We start from the raw sequence: 15,000 nt of genomic DNA, 5'->3' as shown, positions 1-15,000 counted from the left end.
GAAATGGTATATATTAGCAACATGGCATACGCTGTCACTGATGCAGTTATCTTACGAAATTTAACACCTTTTTCACATAACAGACACGGAGATCACTAGTTGTGATATTTGAATCTTTTTCAGAATGTTGATGATAATGGTCAAAAGAGAGGTTTCCTCTACAAGGTAGAGTACTGTGAAGCAATACATATTAGACGTTCAGAATTATGCTGATGGTAATGACAGCGAGGATTTGTGTCAATGCATGCGTGTGCGCTCTAGCAGTGGTTAACAAGCTGCTAACCCCTCTAATATGCAGGCCAAATTCCTCTCAAGGCACTGCAACGCTAGTGTGATAGTGAGTGCAGCATGTAGGCCCTATGATTCACAAGAGATTTAGGGTGAAAATAGAACAACGTTTTATTTAAATGTAGTGATTCCTCCCCTGCTACTAAATTAATCAAGAATAATCAGTAATTACTAGCAACAGTTCTAAATGTGGTGATTTTGATATTAAAATGGTTCTTGATAAATAAAGCTACACACAGGAAGAACACACCAATGTATATTTCGTTTTCAGTATAATCTCACTTCAAATGGGCTAACCATGAACACATTGAATTCACACTCCGACTGCAGTAGGATGACTGACAAGACAAGTATTTTTGCCTTAAACAAGTCCCACAAATAGAAAGTAACCATGACAATGGTAACAGAGATGTCTCAATCTCAGTGATCGCTTCCTGTATTACACTTTGTCAACCGTGCAGCCAAAGTAACCATAAACCAGCCTGGTAACTAATTCAATAGTCAGCTACAGAAGCCTGGCCAAAATGTTCATTTTGATACGATTTAAAGATCTAAGAGGGACATTCAAATGAAAATTAATTTGTTAAACACAGCTCAACCTACTATTCTCACTCATTGAGAAAATCCGTCAGACTACTTGTCAATTACTTAACTTGGTTTTTAAGCTTATCTAACCGACTTCAGTTCAGGTAACCAAAAGTTATAGGCTACAAAAAAAATTGAATTATCTTTCATAAGTAATGTCATGATGCAAATGCCTCAAATATCTCTCTCTCTCTCACACACACACACACACACACACACACACACACACAGTGTAAAAAAACAGTCCGCTGTTTTTTGACCCAGGTCTTCTAGAAAGATGGACCTGCTGTTTTTGTTTTTTTTTTAATGTGAATGAGCTGTTGGGACAGAAAGCCAGATACACACTAGGACACACACCACTGTGTTAGTCAAGGAGGAAATGTCAAAGACACAAACAAACAAAATTCACTTAGGATGTGATCCAGAAAATAATCCACTACAATCCTAACTTTAAGTGATATGTTGCTGCAGGACTAAGAGGTTAAAAAAAAAGGTAATTACATAACTAGTTAACTGAAGTACTGCATAATAGAGGAGCCAACAATGTGTTCAGCAGATTACATCTGTCAAACTAAATGTGTAGCTTTATTGCCTAAAGAAAAGGTCCACCGTACCATGTAATCTAATCTAATCTTCTCGCAACTTATTTCATCTAACATCAATCAGTAGCCAATAAGGTGATCTGGAAACGGTATGCTAACTGTCCCTGACATGTTGAAATAATAGGTTTATCTGTTTATTGTGTGGCAACGTGACGACGTACAGGTGTTACACCATATTCTGTGACCGCATTAGGACTCTGACATTACTAATGCGGTTTTTACAATGGTTACATATTGTACTTTGATAGCTGTTACGGATGATTATTATGGTGACAGTTATGATAATATGTGACCCTATATTCAAGGGTGACTAGCTGTAGGAGCAGTGTACGTTAAATATGTTACTCCACCAGATGTCCTGTTTGTAGCTGGATGTCTAATGTCTGTGCAACACCGGCATCAAACAAATATGTGAAGAGACTCAACACCAACAATCGCGTCGCCAGCTTCACTGTGGAAACAAACTAACGTTACTCTTACTCTTGACACAGAAACGCATACGTTACGTTAGTTGACTGTTGGTACAGCTGTCAGATGTAACATTAGCTGTGATGCTAACATTGGCAGCCGACCGAACCGCCGTAACAACTGCCAAAGAGCGGCCACCTGTAACAAGTAGTGTCCCTTCAGTGTGACATCATATCAAGCACCGTTTTAACTTTAATGGCGGGAACGAGCTTAAGCAACAATGGTGTGATAAGCTTCTCTGTCTAGCCACTAAGCGTTAACAGCTAGTTAGCTCTAACTCTGCAGTACAAGTCTACTCGCGCTCTCTGCAATGGAGGCTGCAGGATATTCCTCCAACAAAACCACTATCCGGGAGACACTAAAAAACGCCTGGCTGGCATTCAGTCAACTCAAAACCATCTCAAGTCGTACATATCTCAACCCGTGGTTGATGAAATACTCACCATGTCTGTTTGAGCTGGGAACGCTGGTCTGCTAACGCTACAGGGAGAGAGGAAATGGAAGGTTGCCACTGAGCAAGGCTGGCTGGAGGCGGGCAGGCAGGACGAACTACTGCTGTACGGTTCACTGTATTCCTCCGCACTGGGGAAATTCTCTCGATCAGTGCGGCGTCCTGGCTCCGTCTCCTCAAACGTGCATGCGCATACAAGCTTGCTGATGTGCGCGTACCCGTCTTCGGGGTGCCATGTTTTATATGTTTTATAAAAGGATGTTATTCTTGAATTATTCGAGTTTCCTAGTTTAAAAAAAATGTCTTCACTCAAAAAGAGAAGCGACGGTAATACGACTTTATGTGAAAGAGTTTGCATGCTGTGAAAGACTGGATTAATTTCTGGGGACCGCAGCTACTGACACCACCTCTAACGCCCTCTGTGCACTGTATACTCTGTTTGTTCCGATGTGATTAGATACAATTGTATTGGGAAAATGTACAGAAAATGAGCTCTTAATAGAAGTTCCCTTTACAAAAAGGGGGAACGACCGACGAAGGGCCTGCTTTAGTTGATATTGTACTTTAGTGGTGCACATTCCCTAACAGATGCATGCATGACATACAGTGAACCTGGGCTGTGGTCTGCTTTGCCCCAAACCACCCTCGATGCTGTGTATTCAGAGATTTAGATAAATCGACTGGTGTGAAACTCGGCTTTCACAATACCAAATTAAATGAAGCCCACTTTTCTGTTATGAACATATGCAATCATAAAACACACAATCTGGCGCCCATCATCGAGCATCAACGTCATAAACACAATATTGGTGTAATCCGTACCCGATTAACTGCAACAGGCCTCTACATTTACCTACATGGGTTGACATTGTAGGCCTAATGCAAATGTGTGTGTAGCATCTTCATTTATAAATAAATCGCCTTCAGAAATATTGCATTTTCAGGCAAAAACGTTAATCTTCCTTATCACAGTAGGTTATATGTTTTATAAAATACAGCCTAGAGAGGAGGATTCTGCCTGGGGGGGGGGGGGGGGGGGGATTTGTTTTTTACAATAATTGAGTCGTTCATAATAGTGGTCATTCGACTTTAAAGAAAAAGACGAGAGGTTCCCTCGTATCTATTTTTACTACTTTTTTAATATGTCGAAAATGACAAAGTGACGGACTAATTTGCGTTACACGGGGTTTTATGCAGGCGGAAGGATACGTTTGGGTTGGCGGCACTGTGGAAGTTGTGGTTTTGCTTTTGAGAGGCGGATTATGATTGGATAGAACAGACCTGCAATATTCTGCACACTGAACAGAGACCGCTGATTGGCCAGGGCGGACCTGCAATGCGTCAAACCACGGCGCGGCAACAACGGCAGGAGGGAGCGACTCCACCGCCACTGTGCACTGTACATAATATGTTCTGTGATGCGAGTGATAAAATAGGGCAGATGAAACTTCCAGGTAATTCACAGGTGGGTTGAGGAAGTGAATTAATAAAATTTACCACGGACTTATAAGTTTAAAACTGAATTCCCTATGTTAATCTTAAAATTAGATTTAAATAATGCAACAATGCATTGTTAAACTCTGTCACATTTTGCAGACGCATTGATGACATTGAATATACAAAATGACTGAAAGCTAGAACTCAATAAAAAAAACTATCACCATGTGTAAAGTGAAAACTTCCTGAACTTGACACTGCCACAGCCTCTTCTTTTCTATTCTTGGTTACTGGGTAAGATTGTCTATCACCAAGGTTCAGTGACACATCTAATATCTAATATAAACATGTCATGAACTTTTAAAATGGGATATTTCATTTGAAACGCGGGCCCTCAACCTCAGTGTGTCTGCACTGAAAGGTATGCAAAAGCAACCTACACAACACATGAATTAGAACAATATATTTATTAACAGTATCTGCTACTAAAACACAAAGGATAATCATTAGTTCACTCTTTAAATGTGTGTGAATACATCCGAGTGTGTCTGTGTGTCTCCTTTTCTTGCCATCAAGTGTGCCGACATTGGCATGTTGCCAGTAAAGCAAAATCATGTTCTTGAATGAGGTGTGTGCGTGTGTGTTCAGTCCTCCAGTAGTATATCCAGTTCTTCTAGAGGCAGTCTGACTCGGAGTTCTTTCTCTGTCATCAGATCTACAAACTCCTGCAGATGCTCGGGGAACAGCTGCACTGCGTCCATGTACAGACCCTGATCACACACGCACCAAACACACACATATTTGCATAAATGCAAATTTACATTAATGCACAATCACACACACACACAAAGAGAAAGGAGAGAGAGAGAGAATTGATTTATCATACGTACAATTTAAAAATGAAGTAGCCAGAGGTCAGCTGCTGTGAAGGAATATCACTGTTCTGTGTGTAGCTCACCTTAGCCCAGGGAATATTCTGTAAGGCCTTGTAGAAGATCCCTGTGGCTTTATCCACCTTCCCTTCCGACACCTGCAAATACACAGCGCAGAAATAAGACTTTACCGACTGTCAATATTTGTATATTCATATGTGCAAATTACACAAAGTAAGTCTGCATAGGCTGGTCTTTCTGTGCGTGTTAGTTCTTAGACCAAGTACATTTTTTGGAAAATGAGAAAAAATAATGCACTTTAAGGTCAGAGAGTAACACACAGGATGAACGAAATGTGATATTAAAGGCACAGCAGGCTTCTGCAATTATTGAAATTTGATTCCTTTGACGTCTAACTATGCCGTTATGAGTATGATTAGATAACTGTTAAAAAAAGGATTATGAATTTCCCCTTCTTTGTATTTTCTTTTAACTGACTGGTCAAGGATAGCAAATAGAGTGTCCTCACAATATCAGTAAACATGTGAATGTGTGAGTGTTATTTGCCGTCTCACCAGGAAGTGCATGTACATCCTCCAAAGTAAAGGACAGTGAGCACCCATCTCTGTTGCTATAGCGCTTTCAAACAGTCCACGGATACGGGTGCTGAGGCCATTCTCTGGCAGGATGGGCAAGGCAGCACCATGGCAACAAGACCTATAATGACCACAGAAACATATACAATATTAATAGTGATGTAATTGTGATAGATTGATAGATTCTTGGCTTAAGCCCTGAGAAATAGTTTTCTCTCTCCGGTGTTATTGCCTTAGAGCGTTGGGGAAAAAGGTTTGTGAGGATAATCGTTCCTTAAATACCTAGTGAAATGAAAAATACACTTCCCCAGTTTTAATCCTGTGTTACTCATTAATCACTTGTTACATGCCAAATATATGTAAAAATAAATAATTTAAATAAATAATCATAAAAGAGTATTTTGACATCAATATGTCTTTTCTCTTCTGCAATAACAAATGTCTTGTCTTAATGTTTTTATACTTTTTTTTTTACCTTGTTGCTGCTGAACTGACTGATGAGTCACCAACTGAATTTCGTTGTATATTTTTACGATGACAATAAACATTAAACACCAAGATTTTTTTTCTCAGTTGCTCCCGTAATATAATGAAAGGATTAGAGTAAACTATGATCATGGCATCTCGATTAAGAAGTTGCTACAATGCTTATTCCCATACAACATGAGTGCAGGATAACCTCACACCTACCCATCATCCTTCCTGCTCTTACCTCTGAGCAGCATCTACCAGCTGCTTCCTTTGTTGTTCAGCAACAATGGCAAAGAGGCGTGGCACCACGCTGCTGTTGTGCCTGGTTACAGAGTGGAAAAACCGCCGCGCCCGGCCAGCACTATGGTAGCGGTTCTCCACCTGAAACACGGGTCGCATGAGGGCCATTATGACAAAGTACACAAGGACTCATCTGGTACAGAATAAGTGCAAAAACTAGAGAAGCTCCTTGCCAATAACTGATTGATTTGATTTTAATCCACGATGATGCAAAAAATAAATGAGTTTTGGTATCTTACGAGTAGAAAATGGCTCACCTGTATATATATGCTCCAGAGAGGGGCGCTGCCGGGCCAGGTGGCGAGGGCAGAGGTCAGTATTTGTCTCAGGGTTGCCAGTGGAAACACACTGACACTGTTGTGGTGCCAAAGCAACGCCACCTGCTGCACTGCCAATGCCTCACACTCAGAGGCTAGCCTGGTAACATAGTGCCTGCTGGCATGGCTGGAGTCAGCCGCAGACTGGCCAGCATCAGTGCCAGCAAGGTTGGCCTCCTCCTTACTGTTGAGCTGCGTCAGCGTGTGGTGCAGCTCCTCCGTCCTCTCTCTGGCCTGGCTGTAGACAGTGTTAGCTGCTTCGACGCCCATTGTGAGGTACTGGAAGAGAGCGTAGCAGCCTGTCAGGCCTCTCAGCCTCAGCTTCTCTCCTAGCAGGTCCTCGTAACCTGTTGGTGGAACAATGAGAGGAGAGGATCAAATTAATGAAAGATAGACCGTTTTTCACAGGAGACCTCCAGACCTGTCATCGTAGGAAAAGTACAGCCGTTACTAATAACATTAACAATAGTGTTTCTGCTATCAATGACATGTATTCAATCACAACAAGCCGACAAGTCAGCTTGTAGCATCCCAGCTATCCCTGGTCTCATGTTACCCTACATGGAAATGACTCCAATGAGTTTCACATAGTGAAGTTTTAAATTTAGGAAAAAGAGAGCAGCGGTATCCGATCAGCACTTGAGACAGGTGAGAAAATGTTGGACTGGTGCGAAACTGGCAATAATGAGTTGTTTATGAAGGTTGTTGTTCCATGTTTCAGAACAATTATTAATAATCACATACTTTATACCACACATTATTGAGCACCATTTTTTAAAAGACTATAAAAGTGTTTGCATTAATTGACAACTATAAAGATATACAAGTATAAAGACAATCAAATAATCACCCAATTGTGATGGATTACATATTTTGCACAAGTTCCAAGGCTTTGCAAGTTGATTTTCATGCTGTACCAAAATGATTAGAAAACACTGGCTGCAAAGAATTTGATAGAAATGCACTTATGAATGCAAACAAACGCGACAGTATGTTTGGAAAAAATGAGCAGCAGTAACAGCAGAAAATGGGCCAAAACATGCAAAACCACAGATAAGGGCCTTTTATAAGACATGTAGCGGCTCCGTGACAGATGAAACACACAGAAGTTGTTAAGGAACCTTTTCTGTTGGCCTGAGGGTTGTGGGGGCTTTGGTCCAGGGCTGACAAGCCGGCGGTCAGAGCCTGCTCATAACACTTCCTGGCTTTCAGGATAGAAACCGGAGAGAGGGACTGGGAGGATGAGGAGGTTCCTTCTGCCAGCCTGGTTAGCACACAAACAGCTGGGGACACGGTGACATCTGCTAGTCCTCCCCCCCGCGTGCTTGAGCCGTCCTCCACCTCCAGCTGGGCCCACAGCAGACACAGCTCGCAGAGGGCAGGGCTCTTCAGCCCTTTGGTTCCCTCTATGGCCGTGGCCGTGGAGAAGACTTTGCGGGCCTCTTCGAGGTTGCCCAGCATCCACTCCAGGCGGGCGTACTCCTGCCACAGCACCAACGACGAGCGGTTGTCGGGTTCTTTGAGCAGTTGCTTGGCAATCCGCTTGCTGCTCTTGCCCTGAGAGCGCAGCCGCTTTTTGTTGCCGCCACGCAGGCAACGCAAGACCTGACACGCAAACACATACGAGTAAATCAGTGCTTTTGACTTTGAAAGTTGACCTTTTACTTCCAACGTTTAACTTGGAGTTCAGTAGACTGACTCCTACCTTGAGTTTCTCGTACTGCATCCAGCTGAGTGACAGGGCGGCTCGGTGCTGGGCAGGAAGGACCGGTTGGACCACACCGAAGATGTTGGTGACAAACCTCTCACCCTGCTTCCCAAGCCCCACCCACTTCCTCGTTCCCTGGAGAGTGGTCATGTGACCCACAGAGTTAACCCCGGGGTCAGGCAGGTCGTGGGAGGTCAGAGGACCCTTGAGACCATTACCTAGGATGTGACATAAAGTCAGCTTTGTATCAATGATTTGCTTCAAGTTGTTTATAACATCAAAAAAAACAAATAGCTAGTTTGTTTTATTAGGACTGTAGTTTTTTTACCCTGAGTGAGCAGAGAAAGGTTCTCCAGCAGCAGGCCAGGCTGACAGGGGGCAGCGGAGAGCACAGAGTCTACGGGCAGCCCCAGGAATGAGAGGAAACGCAGTAGAAGACAGAGCTGGAGCTCTGGTGAAGACAGACAAATTAGGGATGGGCCGATGTCATCAAACAACACCTACAGTTGGAGAGAAAGAGGGAGACGAAAAAGTCAAACAAAGTCATTTGTTTGTAGTCCTGTTATCTGTTTGTTGAGCACTTTATTTTATATTTGTTTATATTCTATTGTAAATTTTAATATGTTTCTATTTCTTGCACTGTGTTGATTGTTGTTGATTGTTTAGTGTTATGCACCACCCGCCATGACAAATTCCTTGTATGTGCAACATACATTGGCAAATGTATTCTGATTTTCACACACTGTAAATGGTCTTCCACACATGCCACACATGAGCGGAGACACTTTAAATCAGCACCTGTCTGTCCGGGTCCTCACAGTCCACTTCTGACTGGCCCTTAGCTTTGTCGGGCCTCCAAGGCAGCCAGTGAGCTGCTTCACGAGACGGCTCCACGTCCAACCAGACTGTCCATCTGGGCTGGCTCCGATCCTTCACCTCCTCCTCATCCTCTTCCTCCTCGTCCTCTTCCTCTGCAGAAAAACAAACACACAAACACACGAGAATATGACTCTGGTTCTCTTGTCGTTTTCACGATTTTAGCCCGCAAATCAATTTAGAGATTATTCCAGGATTTACATCAACAGTGTGTGTTTCACCTGCACTGGGCTGTAGCCACCCTCCTCGCTCTTGTTGGAGCATCCAGGCTTTCCAGCCTCTGGCCCCCAACTCTCCAACCCTCTCCTCCCCGCTGTCCCAGAACGGCTCAAAGAACTCAACCTGTACACACATAAAAACAGAATTTAATCTGCTCATTTAGGCGCACTGGTGGGTGTCCTCTGGTGTTTTTTTTAATGCCCATAAAAAGAACAATCATTCTAAATGACCACGTTTTGCTGGTCTGCTTCATTAAAGAAGTAGTTCAACATTTTGGGAAGTACACATCTTTTGCTTTCTTGCTTAGTTTTAGATGTTTACACCCATGTTTGCTAGCTAGCAGACTTCTTCTTCACTGCCTCTGCTGGCACACCGCTATGCTTCTTTATACGTCACTGGCATCAGTTGTCAATCAGTTGAATAGCATGAACCCATTGGGAGGAATGTGTATTGCTGCTTGCGTGTCTGTCGTTGTGTGCATGTTCAATACAAACAAGACCGATGGTAAAAGCATCACCCTCTAGCACTACAAGTGGTGAAAAGTTCTGCTAATTCTGTCCAAAGGTGACAAGATCCACCTCCCAGCACCTCTGAAGCTCCCTAATTACCACGTCGTAGATACAAAAACTGAAGTGAAGAAATTACAAGTTGTGGTTTTTCGGGGAGGTCATGTGCTTGACTATTTCTTAGTCCGGGCAAAGAAATGACTGGCTGCATTAATCACCAGCATTTGGCTTAGATTTGCAATTCAAATGACTATTAAAGTTAGGATTAGTCTGTAAAGTTGTATTGCTTAGAGTGTGTGTGTGTGTGTGTGTGTGTGTGTGTGTGTGTGTGTGTGTGTGTGTGTGTGTTTACCTGCTGCTTGGTGGACAGTTTTTGTACGCTGTCAGGTTTGTAGAAAGTAAAGTCGATCATGGCCTGAAACAGAGAAATTCCTTTCTCTGAGTGACCAGACTGACGCAGGAAATGACACTGCTGGGTGAAGATATCTGGACAGAAAGAAAGAAAAGACAACCAGGAACAATTACATCAACGTTCAATAAGCATTGAGCATACAAACAAATACGTATATGATGCATCAGGTGCGACCGCCTTGTGACAGAAGCTGGTGATGAAACTGAGTAACTGAATAAGTAGTGGAAACACTGGATAAGTAAAGGCTAAACAACATCTCTGTTACCCAACATATCCTCCTCAAGCCCTGGTAGGGCCGGGTGAGAGACCATGCTCCCGTCGCGCACCGCACTGAGCGTGCTTAGACACTTCCCGTACGCGGCGTTGACCTTTGACACGGTGAAGTTGCTGAAGTAGCTCTGGGTGAAAAGCAGATACTCCCTCCACAAGGGGGCACTGTTTGGGTGGAGGAATACCTGAGACATGAGATAAAACAGGAGTTAGCATTAGAATTACTATAAGCTTTGGTCTACAGACACGTCAACATTGGCCAGTGACAAAAATGCTCAGAGAAGCATTCAATACATGGTTATAGTGACCATTTAAATGTGGAGGAGGCTTGACAGGAGTGACACTGAATAAACCACAAACAAAATGTAGAGTACGGCTATTTTCCACTCTTTTTAGAGCAAAGGAATAAACCACAGCTGGAGTCAAAATACAGAAGCCCTGCGTGAGTTTCATGGAAACACACAAAGACTGTAGACTGACCAGTTTCTTCCATTCTTTAGCCAGAAGCGAAGGCTCCCAGAGCTCTTGGCAGATCCTGAGCCTCTCCAGCTGCAGAGCTACGCAGCCGTGGTTGGTGGCCACTGCGCGCTCCGCGATGCTCAGCTTCTTCTCCAGGACCGCTCTGTAGGAAGACTTACGCCGCTCGGCCGCATCGCTGCCCTGCTGCTGCTGCTCCTCGCCTCCAAACGCCATCGCACTCAGCTCATCCTGGAGAGGGAGAGGAGGGAGGTTTAGAATTAGTGCTGCACAGGAATAACTTCAGGAACCATTTAATCGTTGAAAAGTAATTAACAGGTAGAGTTCAGATTATTGGTCTGCTGATGATAGTGGGCTAATATGACTATCCCACTGGTGTCATATATACGATACATATTGAAAGTTAGAACATAGAGGGCGTGAAAACATGTGATTTGATATCCAGCATGTGAGATGGTCCGTGGTTCTACAGTGTGCACAAACATAGGTTTCAACTTAAATTTCTTTAACTTTATTGTCCTCGAGGAAACATTTCGGTTCGATCCTTGGCTGCTACATGTCCTGTGCCGAAGTGTCCCTGAGCAAGACACTGAACCCCTAACCACTCCCCGAGCGCTTCTCAACAGCCCACTGATCCCAATAAGCTAGGGATGGGTTAAGTGCAAAGTCAAATTTCGTATATGTGTATGTGTATATGACAATAAAATCCTGAAATCCTAACTTTAACTAACATTTGCTAAAAACTGTGCAGTCACGAGCTGTTTTAAGAAATGACTAAGCCTTTCTTAAAAGAATGAAAAGTATATAAATATATATATAAATTTATATATTTACATCTTCAGTAGAAATGAATGGCCTGAGGGCCTCGGAGCAGATAGAGATGTAGGAAAATACTGAGAGACAGACTAACACATTATTGGTTTTTGTCTTAATCTGGGATTTGTTGATTATCAGAAATATGTAGAATAAGGCCTTTAATAACCTGATTGTAATACACAAGTGTACAAACCACGCACGCAAGCACTGACACATAAACATTTACACAAACAAAATGTACAGCACATCCTCTCAATTCAAAGCTGATTGTAAGGCAAGTGAAGCGGAACAAAGAGGCAGTCTATATAGTAACAGAAGGAGAGTCTCGTCATACCTGGTATCGTATGAATTCTATCCATAGTTGCGCATCTGCTGGCTGCTCTCTGAGCCGCCTGTTAAACTCTTCCGTCCTCCCGGCCAAAGGCGCCGCACTCTGCCCCGTCTGGGTGTCCTGCTGCTGCCGCTGCTCCGTCTGCTCCGTCGGCCCCTTCCCCTGCAGCCAGAGGGCCGTGGAGGAGTCATACACACCGAGAGGATTCACTGACCATGTCTGCACTCTGACACCTGGATTGACACGTGACATTTTTTTGTATTGAAAAAACGACACCAGGTTTTTGGCTTACTTTTTGAGATGGTTAAGCCTACCCCTTCACCGCCTGTTGAGGCTAAATCTCTTACCTGTCTCTCCTCCTTTGTTCTCCTCATTGTCACCCAGAGGGATGAAGGAGGAGGGGCCGACGGCATCGCCGAGCTCAGGAACCCTAGGTAACGTGGGAGCAGGGGGCTCGGACCTCAGCAGCTGGCGACTGACTGCAGAGAAGTATCTGTCTGCTGCTTTCTTCCTGTCCCTGCCTTTATGTTTCTTATTTGACTCTGACTCCTCCCAGCTGACTCCCTGTCTGCGGGGGTCCAGACCCAAGGACGAGCTGCCTTTCCTCCTATACCTGGTACACATGGAGAGTTTCATCACACTTCGAGGACATTGCCCTCGTGGTGCAGAGTGTAAGTGTGTGTGTGTGTGTGTGTGTGTTACCTGGCTACGTCTGCTCTGTACAGGGACTTGTATGTCCAGTTGGCTGGGTCGGCTTTACGGTCCACACAGAATAGCTGCTTCGCGGGCAACTGGAGGTCATCCAACCAGGAGAAACAGCTTGCTAACGGAGCAACCTGGGGACTGCATGGCAGCACAGTCGCCAACCATCAATACAGAACAGAAGCAAGCCAGTGCTATTGTGTGAACATTTAAGAGTGTAACCATGTGTGATGTAAAAGTGTGCGTCTATACCTGTCTGCCTCTTGCACCCTTTTGAGGTCACTGGGGAAAACGGTTTCTGAGTCTGTCCCACTGCTGTCCGAATATCTCCCACTCTTCTTTTTGTGTTTTTTCTTCTTTTTCTTCTTCTTTTCACTCTTCTTTTTCTTCTTTTTAGGTTGCACATTACCCTCCTCCTCCTCCTCCTCCTCCTCTGCAGAACTCACATCTCTGCCAACACTAAGGATTGTAAGGTGAACTCAACGTTACCCATTAATAACCTGCCTCAAGCAAAACCAAGAATGTATTTGACAAATGTTCATGTACTTCTAATACATGTACGGGAAAAGTTATTTTGGCAAGTTTCTAAACAGGGTTTGTGTGTGAGAGTGAACAGAATGAAGAAAAAACAGATGCAACCAAGAAGAATGACAACATAGAAACAACTGAAAACAAAAGGAGAAATGCGTAATGTAAATAGATCAGAAAATGTAATAAAACAATCGTATAGAAGCAACAATAAAATCGCAGCATGTGTCACTGACATTGGCTTTCTCATAAAGAGGAAATCTAAAAGACGCTACGAACCACAAGGTTGAACATGTAAAGCGGAATGTCCAGTATTGTGTCTGCAAGCAAAGAAACTAGCTTTGGGTTTTGATCTGTACCTCGATTCCTTCTCGTTCGGCCTCTCATTGGTCTTCTCAACAAAGCGACTGTGCAGAGAGAGGGCATCCCCAGTCTGAAAACTCGTATTGGTCAGCCAGTTTAGTTCTAAAAGAAGAATTAAAAAAGGGTTATTCAGTAATCAGCAGGAGGACTGAGAGATGTTGATGGTGAGTATCACTCACTGAGTGTTTACATGTGGTGTAGTATCACAGCTGTAACTTTTGTTTTTTCTTTAATCCCATGTGGACACATGATATCCTAATACTGCAGGGGATACATGTCTCTCGTACTACAGTACTGAAGATTAGATGGAGAAGCTGAAGCCACACGATGGATAAGTACACCAAAGTCTAGGAAGCCAGAAACCAGACTGAGTTAACTCAGTGAGTACAGAAATGAAAGATTATGAGTCAAAGGCATGCCTGCACTGCCATAGAGGATCAGGATCCTGGATAGTATTAAAATCAAGTCTACATGAAGCTGACTGACAACAGCATGAAATACGAAGCAAACAAAATAGTAGCCATAGGTAGAAATAGGTATCCTGGCTTTCAGAAGCAACCGTGTGGGGGAATGTAAACTCACTGACAAGAAGATAAGCTAACGCTAACGTCTGTCAGTCAAAGGCAACGGTGGACGGACGTTAGGACAGTTACTATGAGTTAGCTCGTAGTTCAACAGGTTTATCTTCTCAACACAGTGAAAACATAGCATCAAGGGGACTATCAATCCATGCTAAAACAGAAGCTACATGAAAGAGTGATCACCTTTGGACGAATCTTCAACTTTGTCAATCTGTAAACCAGCAAAAGCTGGAAACAGCGCCATGACGGTATATCGCACATAAACAGTCGCAGGAACATGACGTCATTTGACGAGGGAGGCGCTCGAGAAAAAAATTACCAGTTTATTATCCTAATATATTATCCAGTTTATTGATTTTATTGTTAATTTGGTGAATTTAATGGGGACAGGTTTTTTGTTAAATGAGCGATATTTTCTGTTTTCTTTCCCAACTCGAACACATTTGATAAACTTCATAAAATGAAAGTTCATAAAATAAACAGTTATGGGTGCAATTGAATATTCTAACTACATATCGGAAAATACTTGAATTCAATCTTCTTTTAGAAATTGTATTAATGTATTTCTTGTATTTAATTTCATTTGAGTTTTTTTCTGTATTGTCCTTTCTATCTTATATTTATTATCTTAAACAACGATTGTGCTTTCTATGTACACTGTTAAAAACTTTGATTGTCATGAAATGGTAATGTGTTTTGGATTAATAGTTGAGTCTTTTGGAAGAACAAAACTGGTACATTTATTTGTTGGAAAATTGTGCTTTTCTTATGGTCACAGAAATAATAACAGAAATATAAGCTTATCAGAATCAGAATCAGAATCA

The 15,000-nt window shown here is 42.9% G+C and overlaps 2 protein-coding genes across 2 annotated transcripts in view; both read right to left on the bottom strand.

Moving 5' to 3' along the window:
• calm1a (calmodulin 1a) overlaps positions 1–2,567 on the bottom strand; it is a 7,664-nt gene extending 5,097 nt beyond the window's left edge. Inside the window, exon 1 of the mRNA XM_031866772.1 lies at positions 2,387–2,567. Within this exon, the coding sequence (XP_031722632.1) occupies positions 2,387–2,389 (3 nt within the window). The 5' untranslated portion in view covers positions 2,390–2,567. The remainder of the gene's footprint in view (positions 1–2,386) is intronic.
• A 1,041-nt stretch (positions 2,568–3,608) lies between these two features.
• On the bottom strand, positions 3,609–14,438 carry nrde2 (NRDE-2, necessary for RNA interference, domain containing; the record flags this gene model as incomplete). Its single annotated transcript, XM_031866719.1, has 19 exons — positions 3,609–4,601; positions 4,790–4,861; positions 5,279–5,420; positions 6,012–6,151; positions 6,328–6,734; positions 7,509–7,992; positions 8,093–8,313; positions 8,424–8,595; positions 8,894–9,066; positions 9,193–9,313; positions 10,049–10,182; positions 10,374–10,563; positions 10,859–11,086; positions 12,006–12,235; positions 12,350–12,615; positions 12,705–12,845; positions 12,957–13,163; positions 13,592–13,697; positions 14,360–14,438. Coding segments are annotated over 19 exons (3,639 nt in total), but the record flags the coding sequence as incomplete, so codon positions are not given.
• Between the last annotated feature and the right edge of the window lie 562 nt (positions 14,439–15,000).

The sequence above is a fragment of the Anarrhichthys ocellatus genome, unplaced genomic scaffold, assembly GCF_004355925.1.
Source record: "Anarrhichthys ocellatus isolate YVR2014 unplaced genomic scaffold, GSC_Weel_1.0 scaffold36, whole genome shotgun sequence".
In the NCBI taxonomy this organism is placed as follows: Eukaryota; Metazoa; Chordata; class Actinopteri; order Perciformes; family Anarhichadidae; genus Anarrhichthys; species Anarrhichthys ocellatus.
This window is presented reverse-complemented; position numbering and strand designations above follow the sequence as displayed.